Consider the following 11,731-nt stretch of genomic DNA (forward strand, 5'->3'; position numbering starts at 1 on the left):
TTTGCGGTTGGGTGAATCGAAAACAGGGTGTTTTCAGTTCACATGGTGTTTGCTGTTGCGAGCCTGTTTATGAATGTGAACTGTTTACGGTTCATGCTCCCTATATGTCACACCCCACTAAAGCGGAAACACAAGGCGTGGCAATATAAATGGTTTCATAGCAAAAGTTAAAAGACAACACCAACCATACTATTAAAAATCATTACAAATTTACAATTGGTTTGAACAAAGTTTGTTGTCATCATGAGAAATAAAGTATGTTGCCCAAAAGAGATGCAATGTTCATATCCCAATGGGAAATAAAGTTTGTTACTAAAATGAGTAAACAAGCTTCATTGCTATAGGGAGCAAATAAGTTTGTTACTATAAGAAGCAACCAAGTTGCTAAAACAAGCAAATAAGTATTTAGTAACAAAAGATCGTTGTTATAATGAGATACAAAGTTTATTGCTATAATAAGTAACGAGTTTGTATGTGTATGAGCAAACAATGAGTTCTCAACCAATACTATAACTGAAGCCCTATCAAGATCTATGCTTATCGTTCCATAGATTATATGGTATCATGCACTCCAGCAATCGGGCGAGTCAGGAGTTATCAATTCCTAATAGCGCTATCTACAATGACCATTGGCTCAAAGAGTTAATGGTTAGAGAAAAGTTCAAGGGAAGGTCCTTAAGATGATAAGTTCTCATGTTTCGTGTTGCATAGACATACATAGAGAGATATAGTAATAGAATAACAATGATGTTTGATCCAAATCAATTTAAATACAATGAAAAAATAATAGTTTTCCGGGACATGCTTTTCCACCCCAAAACATAAAAGTTGAAAAGAGGGGAGTACGTGAATACTTACAATGCATTGAGATGATGCAAATGATGCCTTGATCTACGCTCCACTCATACCACTATCGTTTTCCGACAACGATGTTACAGACTAATGTGTCTCAAATTGAAATCTAATACTAGTATACTTACTACTATAATAGAATTATGCCAATAATGTGTCAAAATTTAATATTGATAAGTTACATACATTTTTCTGTGAAAATTAATTTTCAATGAATCAATTGTTATATAACAATTTAAGTGGAAAATTCCCATTATTTAAATGCTAATATTTAACATTTTAAGAGGCATTCCAATTGTTAAATATTCAAAAACTAAATCAATTTAGTTCTAAAATTTCCCAAACTTTGCATTTCAGTTTTAATTGAAGTTAAAGACCTTAAGTTAAATTTCTTGAATTTTTGGTTTGTCTAACTATTTTTCACCATTTTAGTTTCTTGAATAACCATAAAATCATGGATAAACTAAATGGTTATTAAAAATTACAAAACTTCAGATTTTGGTTCCAACAGTGTTAAAAGAGTGCTAGATAAATTTTCATGGATTATAGACATGTATAACCATTTTTTATTTAATTATTAAAATAGATAAAAATTCATGAGAAATAGCAATCAGTTAAGAAAATACCCCAAACGTTTTATAATACTGCCATTACACATCCTTAAGATAGGAAAAATATAAAAATGAATTTCTAAACTGTTTAACCCAATTTTATGATTTTTGTGCATTTGTTCTTATAAAAACGAGGATAAATAGAAAATAGTTTTCAAAATTACCCAAACTTTTTGTAATACTGTTATTAAACATACTTAAGCTGGGAAAAATATAAAAATGGATTTCCAAACTATTTAACCCAAATTTATGATTTTTGGGCATTTATTTGAATAAAAATTGAAATAAATAGAAAACAGTTTCCAAAATTGCCCAAAATTTTTGTAACATTGTTATTATACATGTAGAAGATGTGAAAAATATAAAAGATATTTTTCAATTAGTCTTTCTATTTTTCTTTGTTTTACCCTCTTAAATAATCATTAATTAGAGATTAATTATTAAACAGTTAAAGTAAATTACCAAAAAAAAATTAAAAGTTCATTTACAGTGTAAATAATCTGGAAAAAAAATCCCAAAGGTGGTTTTTATCTACTGGAATCCGATTTTGTGTATTTAAGTGTATTTAATCTTATAAAATAAGAGAAAATAGTATATAGAAGAGAAAAATCATCAAAAATTTTATGTAGCATCCTAATGTACTACAAGGTGTTCTGGTAAATTTTCATAAATTTGAATGAGCAAAACTATTTTTCCTGTTTTTAGTCCATTATATATACAAAAATCGGATAAAAATAGGAATGCATTATATGAAAATCTGAAAATATTTTTCTGAGTCTTATACCTCTGGTAGCAACTTTGAAAATTGTTACATATCATTTTCACATTCTCTAAAGTGGTTTTATGATTTATTGGAACCAAACAAAAAGAAAATTCAAAAGCATATTAAACAGTACCAAAAACCGATGAAATTTAATGTGGGGTCAGTATTTATCATAGGGGTCATCCACAAATTCACCTAGGATTTATAGACCTCAGAAAGTATTTTATATGATTTATTGCCCTATTTTATTTCAATAATTATAATAATTCATGAAAAATGAATTATTTTCTGAAAATTTGTTGAACATCTCATTTTGTTGATGGGAATCTAGGAAAAATCGGATTTGGTCAGAAAAGGAGCTTTAGATATTTATTTGGAAATAAATCCTTCGTGGACATATTTGAAAGCTTTTAACAACATACTTTGATGATCTAGCATCTAAGCTTGAAGATCATCACATGCGTGTTTGTTTGAAAACCATTCATGAGTTTGAAATGTTCAAAAATCATTTTTGATAGAAAATTTTGGATGCATGTGGTGTTTTTCAACCAAAACTTGTAGAAAAAGTGCATGTTGTTTTTGGGTGAAATCCTACCACCATCATCATTAAAACCGTGAGTTTGAGTAGGTGTTCATGATTTTAGCATAGAATGAAGTAGAAGATGGAGAAAATCCATGAAAACAAGTAAAACTTGAAGGAAAAGAGAAGAAAAATGAATGATTTTCGGGCTTACCTTTAAGAAAACCTTAAGATGATTAAGATTTAGAGTTCAAGGTGTGTTCTATGACCCATTTTGTGGATAATTTCATGGTTGATGGAGAGAGGAAGAGAGAATAGAGAGAAAATGAACGGAGGGAGTGTGAGAGAGAAAGTGAAGTATGGAGAAATGGAGTGTAGAGGGGAATTGATTGAGTGTGTTGGGAAGAGGAGAGAGAGGATAGAGAGATGAATTTGTCTTTGGAATGGAGAGAGGGTCTCCTTCTTTTAAATTTTATAAAATATAACTTTATTTTATAAAAATATCAAGTTTTTATAAAATATGCACCTTATTCTAAATTTTCCTTCACAAACCTTTATTTTTGGCTTAGAAAATAAGGTTAAATACTAATCACTTAAATTTTATTTCTCCTTGGTTATATTTTAGTAAACTAAGTTACTTTAAATTGATATTATAAAGTCCATATCAAATTTTATTGATTTTTAGATGTTAAAGTTTATAAATTTGAGTTTTTAGGGTTTTTAGGGTCTTGAGATTCAATAAATATTTGGATCTCAAAATCAATAGAATCTTTGAGACTTCAATTTATCTTATTGAATTATAACCCTTTTTTAGTTATAAATAATGTTTGTCATTTATTCTGTCGGTTTATTCGCATTCTATGTAGTAATTCCGAGATTCAAGCGAGATTGAGGAATCAAGTATACTAGTCCTAGTCTTTAACTTTGACTTAAGTTTCTATGAGACTTTGACCTAATTTCTACTGATAGTTCAAGTGAAGGATGTGTCTTCATGAAAAGGTGTTCGCGTCAAAGAGTGACCCGAATATGGATAGTCTCTATAATTAAGTAGGTGTAGAATTCATATAACCATGTGAAATCTAAGTACACTATCCTTTGATTCTAATTGCTTCCAAGTTTCTAATAGGTTATATCTTAACTTCTAGTTACTAAGTCCAGTATGTGTCGTGCCTATACGTGCAACTAAGTTTATTCAAATCTAGAACCGACTCGAATTTTGACGGTTGTCACACTATATATATATATATATATATATATATATATATGTGTGTGTGTGTGTGTGTTTGTGTGTGTGTGTGTGAGAGAGAGAGAGAGAGAGAGAGAGTCTTGTCAGAATGTACGATGGTTGTATGTGTGTGTCCATTGTACTAGACGTTTGCGGCTCAATAGAAACGTATGCAATTTGGATCATTCTTGTTTTTACTCCTTCTTGTTCTCATTGATTATTGATTGTTTTTGTGTTTGATCACTAGTTAGTTCCAGGTTTGGCGACTTACAAGTTTTATTGATGAATATCAAGTTGAAATTGTTATATCTCATTGATTGCAAATCTTTGAATCAAATTATCGGTTGATTTGGAAAGCCTGTCATATGATACTCATTTGCCTTTGTTGTTCTTTGTCCCTCTTTGTTTATGTTATATTGATATATATATATATATATATATATATATATATATATATATATATATATATATATATATATATATATATATATATGTGGCATAGCATTATATTATAATTGTTATTGAACTCACTAAGCGTCACCCAATTATCCCTCTCAATGTTTAAATTATTTTAGGTGATATGCATCCAATATAGTTATATACTGTTAGAAGATGTAGAATAGATAATATTATAACTTTTGTATTTAGTGTATAAATTCTTAGAAAAGTATCTAATATATAAAACTTTGTAAAAATTCTTAATAGTTGGTTTATATCCATTCTTTTGTAAATATCCAGACTTTTGTAAATTATATTATGAATATGCATGTAGCATGTTTGCAGTAATAATATTGTAAATGTATTAGAATTAGGGGTTCTCTCATAAACCTTACTAGATATGGTTTACTTTCTAATCGGTGTTTTAATGCCCGTGTTTCTAGGCTAAGCATTAGTATGATGATGTAATAGTCTAAGTCAACCGTTATGGCCTATTTTAATGCAATAAAGATGAATTACTGGAATATTATATGAATTATGTGATTTTATGTGATTATATACTTGTTTGTAAAGATATAATAAAAATAATCGTCAAAAAAAATAAAACATTAGATAAGCCTGATATCTATGAAGAGAGTTGTAGTGGTCGTGACAATGATTCCAGAGATATAAAGAACGCCGAAATCTGAGTTGTAATGAAGAAGTTATGACCTGTCGAAGTTTTGAGACAGAATTGGCACGACATTCCCTAACATAAAAAGCAAGTCTGCAATAAAGTGCTCTTTAGCCTTAGCGATATAAACGAAAGTTTTAGCATACGTTAAACCGAGAGCGTGCATAAAAATAAAGTCCATATGTTACTTCGTATGAGGAAATTATGAATTTTCTAAGATTTGGCATAGCTGTGTGCAACCCGAACTTCGAATTATAGATCGAACGACTTTTAGCTAGCACAACCTAAACGAGAATCGAAGATCTCGTTAGTAGTGCTTCAAAGGTAAAAATACAAACAAAACGAACGTTGGATTAAGAAGTTATGAATTTTTAACGGACTTTTTTTGCCGCGACCTATTAAAAATATAACTTTAAAAACAAATTCAAAAGTAGCCGACGGAGTCTAAACAAAAGTTGTACAGTACAGTCTTACCTACGCGTGGATATAAAGAACCTTGAAAATGGAGCTCGTATGCCAAAGTCACGAGTTTCTAAAGTTAGAGGTACGCATTTCTAAGCTTATCCGAAGGGAACGCCTCGCGTGAGAGGGTGTGCTAAGCATACCGAAGTACGCCCTGTGTACGAAGTACGTACACCCCGCGGTCTCCTTTTCTTCTATGGTCTAAAATGAGCCATGATTCACCACTGAAGATCCAAAACGTGTCCACTACACCCCACGTAGATCCGAAGTATGCCCAACGTACTGCGAGGCCTGCTGTCTACAAAAAGGCTGCAAGGGCAGCTCATTTCCTTTACACATTTTACACTTTCTTTCAATCTCTACACTCTCTCTAGCCATTCTAAACCCCTCAAAGCCTAGGAAACCTCCCTAGCACTAAAAGAAATCCCCAGAGCACCCAAAGTCTTTGAGAAAATTAGTTTTTCGGTTTGAAACTATGTCCCCGCAGAGCCCGGTTTTAAGCAAACCTCCCGGTTTCATCAAAGAAGATTATTTTATGAAACGAAGTGTTGTCCGAATCACCACCTTATCAAGTGAGTGTGTAATCATTTTCATCTTACACATAGATATGAAGTATTTTATATAAATAATGTGCTATGTGTGTATGGGTGTGTGTGTGTATACATATATATATATATATATAGATATATATATATATATATATATATATATATATATATATATATATATATAGTTTATTTGAGATCTATGTTGTATGAAGTTTTAAACTTCGTTTTTCAGATCTGAGTTGTATATGTATTTATTATCTACAAATATGTTGGATAAAACATGGATAGATGAAATAGTTGATGTGTGATGAAATAAAATGATGAGAGGCCTTGGTGTTGACGATGATCCTGTCATCTTGTGGAGTATAGATGACGACCACAAACTTTTCTACGAAGTCCAGTGGAACGCTAGTTGGCTCGCAACCTGTGGGTGTTTGTGAACAATGTGTTCACGGGTATACTCCATGCCCCTCATGGTTTCCTTATGGAAATTTATGGCTGAGGAATCCCCTCAGCAGTAGTGTCTACCCCGATGATGAACCTTAAGCTAGGTCCCTTTTATTAGATGCTTTAGGGACGTAAAGTGAGGATAATGAGAACGGGTAATCGGGTTTATTTGGTTTGATGAAATTAATAAACTTATTAATTGTGGGTTGAAAACGCTATGTGCTCACCAGGATCCCAAGCCCGGCCCACTCAGTTTCTTGTATTAGTGGTAGTGGCAAGGGAATAGTTGGATGATCTGATGACAGATTATGGATTTATAGGCCAATAGAAAATATATAGAATGTTGTAAGACCTATGTTATTTTCAAGCTAATTTTTTCTTATGGATTATGAGGTTTTGTTTATGCTTTTGATCTGTATTGACTATGACATCCCGAGTTTTGTTATATAATAAAAATACATTTCTTTAAGGAAATGCTTTGATAAAATTTTATCATATTTTATTTTTGGGAACAAATTTTGCAACACTTTTCTTTGAAATATTACTCTGATTTTATTAATAAGCATAAACGAAATCGATTTTTTCTAAACGTGAAATTGGGGATGTCACAATTGGTATTAGAGCATTAGTTTAAGTGAACTAGGAATTTGTAGGATTTCTAGACTTAAACTTAGAATGCTAAGCGATGATCGTGAGATGACTGTCTACCATATTTTAGACACAAGCACTAGCTTATTTTAGGAAAAATACCTAAAAGGCTTTTATGTGCTAAATGCTATATGATTTTCGTATATGCTATTATTTGTTCGGATCTATGCTCTGTTGCCGATCGGATCTGGAAACCTTATGTGTTCAAGATTCTAAGCGTATGACTACGATATTAGAACTAGCATGTGATGTTTTGAAGTGACAAGGAAGATTTAAACGTCTATCGTGAATAAAGATCTAAATTCGACTAATTTGATGTATAAATCAAAATGGAAAGAACCTTAAGCCGAGCTGGAAATGCAAATGAAAAAAGGAATCAGGAGCCTCGTGCCCAAGTGATTGAGCAGGTGCCGATAATAGAAGCTGCACCAGGGCCAGTCACAATGGCTGGAGTACAAGCCATGATTTGGGCTATGATGGTTGAATAGAAGGAAGAAATGAGACAACTGTTGCTGAATTATAGGGATGAACCTCCGATGCCTGTTGAACAACTTGAACTAAATGAAGGATAGTCAGAGGAAGGAAATTACAGTCGCACTTTCAGTCAAGCAGAACCCCTAGTGGTAGAAAGGAATGACCTGGAGAGGGGAATCAACAGATATGGGCGTATGTATAAGAATTTATTGGGTGTCAAACCACCAAGTCTTTCCGGAAGCCCAAAGACATTAGAGATTATGGAGTGGATCTCCGAAATGGAGATGATATTTGAAAGTTGCAACTGTAGATACAAGCAGAAAACTGTCTTTATGGTCTGACAACTGAAGACCAGAGTTTTAAGCAGGTGGAAGTTATTAGCAAATACGATGCCACGGGGAGAAGCTTTGAAGATGTCTTGGAAAGTGTTCATAGAGCAGTTGAAAATGCAGTACGATAACGCCTGTGTTTCTTGGATAAGCATTAGTGTAGTGATGTAATATTCATGTCAGCCATTATAACCAATTTTGAAGTAATAAAGATGAATTATTTGAGTATTATGTGAATTTATGTGATTTATACTTATTTATCAAGGTATAATAAATAAATGATAAAAATAAGTGTAAAAAATAAAGTGTTAGATAAACCCAATATCTATACATAAAGTTGTAGTGGTCAAAGCAAGGATTCCGGATATATATAAAGAATGTCGAAATCCATGTTATAACGAAGAAGTTATGGTCTGCCGAAGTTTTGCGACAAAACCGAGACGACACTGCGTGATGTAAATAGTTAATTTACAATAGAACACTTTTTGGCCTTAGAGATCTAAACAAAACTTTTACTATAGATTAAATTGAGAGTGTGCATAAAAAGAATGCCCAAATCTGACTTTGTATGAGGAAGTTATGAATTTTATAAGATTTGGCATAGCTGTGTGCAGCCCGGAATTCAAATTGTAGATCGAACGAATTTTAGCCAACACAACCTAAAATGAGAATCGAAGATCTCATTATTAGTAGCGCAACGGTAAAAAGTCAGATGGAAACGGATGTCGGATGAAGAAGTTATGAATTTTTACCGAACTTTTCCTGTCCCGGTCTATTAAAAATATAACTTTAAAAATAAATTCAAAATTAGCCTACGGAGTCTAAAGAAAGTTTTAAATTACGATCCCACCTACACGTGGATATAAATAACGTCGAAAACGGGGCTCATATGCAAAAGTTACGGATTTTAGAAGATAATTAGTTTTTAAAGTAACCAGCGAGTGACACCTGGCATAATCTGAGTTGCACCTTCTTCGCCACGGATTTGCATGAGATCGCGATAGGTAGCACATTACGCCCAACGTAATTTTGAGTACGCTTAGTGTAACCCTTATAAACCCATTACGCTCAGCGTAATTCTTGGTAGCCTATAAATAGATGCGGTTTTACATATTTTTCTTCACACCTTTTCTTAACTTCTCTCCAAAATACTCCCATAGCCTCAAGGCTTTTCTCTAGCCTTTCTTAGGATTTAGTAGTGAGTCCCGGAGTGCCACAAGGCCCTAATAAGAAGAGCTTTTGGCTCAGAAGTTCTGCCCCCGCAGAGGCCGATTTCTAGCAAACCTCCTGGTAAGTGAGTTATGCTTACCCTACTTTAAGTATAACTTATTTTTAAGTTCATTATCATTATTACGAACCTATAAACAAGATTTATCAATGATTCCAAGTCGTTATATTGATTGATCTACTTACGAGAATGATGTCTATGTTGTTATTTAGTGAGGTGTTTAAAGTGAGATTTCCAAACAGTATACTTTGTATACCAAACGGACCCTACCTCCAATATGATCCTACCTGGTTGTTCCTTACTTGATAAATCATGAAGTAGAATATGAGTTAATGAGAATCTAGACTAATAATTAATTAGTATAAATATTAGACTAAAATCTAGTGGTAATAATAATAGGTTTCGTCGAAGAAAATCATATTGTTAAGAAGCGAAGAGTCGCTCGAATATTGAGTCGTCACTTTAACAAGTGAGTGCATAGTTACTTTCATCTTACACATAGATATTAAGTATTTTATATAAATTATATGATATTTGTGCATATTATCTGAATACTTGTTGTCTATGTTGGATGGACATTTTTTTACATGTTTTAAATGATTTAAATTGTATATGTATTTTATATCTACAAAAATGTTGGGGTAAAACATCGGTAGATGAAACATAGACAATGTGCGATAAAATGACGAGAAGCCTTGATGTTGACGATGTTTCCAGTCATCTAGCGGAGTATAGATGACGACCACAGACTTTTCTAGACAGTCCAGTGGAACGTTAGCAGGATCGCAACCTGTAGGTGTTTGTGAATGATGTTTTCACCGGTGTACGCTTTCCCCCTCATTGTTACCTTTAGGACATTTATTGCCGATGGACCCCCATAGCAGTAGTGTCCATCCTGATGATGATCCTTAGGCAAGGTCCCGTATGATAGGTGTTTAGGGACGTAATAAAGTGAGGATAACGGGAATGGGTAATCGGGTTATTGTTGGTTAATGAAATTAATAAACTTCTTTATTGTGGTTTGAAAACCCTATGTGCTCACCAGGATCCCAAGCCTGACCCACTCAGTTTCTTGTATTACAGGTAGTAGCACTCGAGCATAGATGTGATGTTTTGGATGAGGGATTACAGATTATAGGCCTGTAGATATGAATAAATGTTGTAAGGCTTATATTGTACTGTTTATGCTTTTGATTTGTATCAAACATGACATCTCGAGGTTTTTAATGAAATACATTTCTTTGAAAATGCTTTGATAAATCTTTATCATATTTTATTTTGGGAATAAAAAATTCCAAAACACTTTTATTTAAAATGTTACTCTGATTTTCAAACAAAGCATAAACAAAATCAGTCTTTCCTGGCCGTGAAAATGTAGATGTCACAAGTACTTCTCCAAAATAGACCAGATACATCTAAACAATGAGTTCCAGAACTTGAAGAAAGGGAAAATGAGCATTGATGACTATGCTACTCCGTTCACCGAGAAGATGAATTTATTTCCTTACCTAGTGTCGACTAAACTTGCCAAGATAGAAAATTTTGCTAAAGGATTCCCATCAGACTTTGGCTGAACAGTCAAAATGGCAAGCAGATTGAAGGTAGCTGTTAGAGCAACCAAGAACATTGAGACCCAATTAAAGCAAAGGGGTTTGGAGAGAACCGAGGTTGGTGAGAAAAGGAAGTTCGATGGATCGTCGAGATCCAACAAGAAAAGTATATTCTCGAAGTCTGGTTCGAGAGGAGGAGGAGTCGAAGCAAAATGGTGTGAAAAGTGAAAGAAAATGGCACATTTCGAGGCACTACCCAAAGAAGAAGGAGGCGGCAAAGCCCAACATCCCACCAATGCCGAAGGCGAGAGCTTTCCAGTTGACCCTTGAAGTCACGAAAGATGAAGCAGACATCGCTTCAGGTACCTTTCTTGTAAATGGACTGCCTACTAATCTATTGTTTGATTCTAGAGAAAATTACTTGTTTATATCACATAAATTTGGTGGAAGACTAGCATTGCCTATAGAAAAAGTTGATGATGCCCTAGTTGTAGAGGTTGTCAGTGGCAAATTCATACCAATTAGCGATTGCATTACAAATATCGTCATTGAATTGAACGGAAACGGATTCCACGAGGAGCTGTTACATAATGAGTTAAATGGTTTCGACATCGGACTGGGAATGGATTGGCTTAACACTAATGATGTCGAGATATTGTGCAAGAAAAAATAGTAAGGGCAAACCCGCCTAGAAAGAGAGTCATTTATGGTTTATGGGGACAAACGCAGAGTAAATTCTGGAACCATTTCCCTAATAAAAGCCATAAAATGTTTATATAAAGGATGCACTGCATACTTGGCATTTGTGATCGATGCTACGAAGGAGAAGACGGAGATGCAAAGTATATCGGTGGTGTGTGACTATCCGGAAGTCTTTCCTGAAGACCTTCCCGAGTTACCCCCTAATAGATGAGTAGAGTTACGAATAGGCTTGTTTCTAGGAACACCACCAATAGTAAAAGC

At 33.5% G+C, this 11,731-nt stretch overlaps 1 protein-coding gene across 1 annotated transcript; it reads left to right on the forward strand.

The window, feature by feature from the left end:
* Window positions 1-11,063: 11,063 nt before the first annotated feature.
* LOC145016670 (uncharacterized) lies at window positions 11,064-11,441 on the forward strand. The gene has a single exon (XM_078974911.1). It carries the CDS (start codon window positions 11,064-11,066, stop codon window positions 11,439-11,441), a length of 378 nt encoding a protein of 125 aa, XP_078831037.1.
* Window positions 11,442-11,731: the final 290 nt, after the last annotated feature.

Source organism: Lactuca saligna, chromosome 9, assembly GCF_052625555.1.
Source record: "Lactuca saligna cultivar CGN05327 chromosome 9, ASM5262555v1, whole genome shotgun sequence".
Classification (NCBI taxonomy): Eukaryota; Viridiplantae; Streptophyta; class Magnoliopsida; order Asterales; family Asteraceae; genus Lactuca; species Lactuca saligna.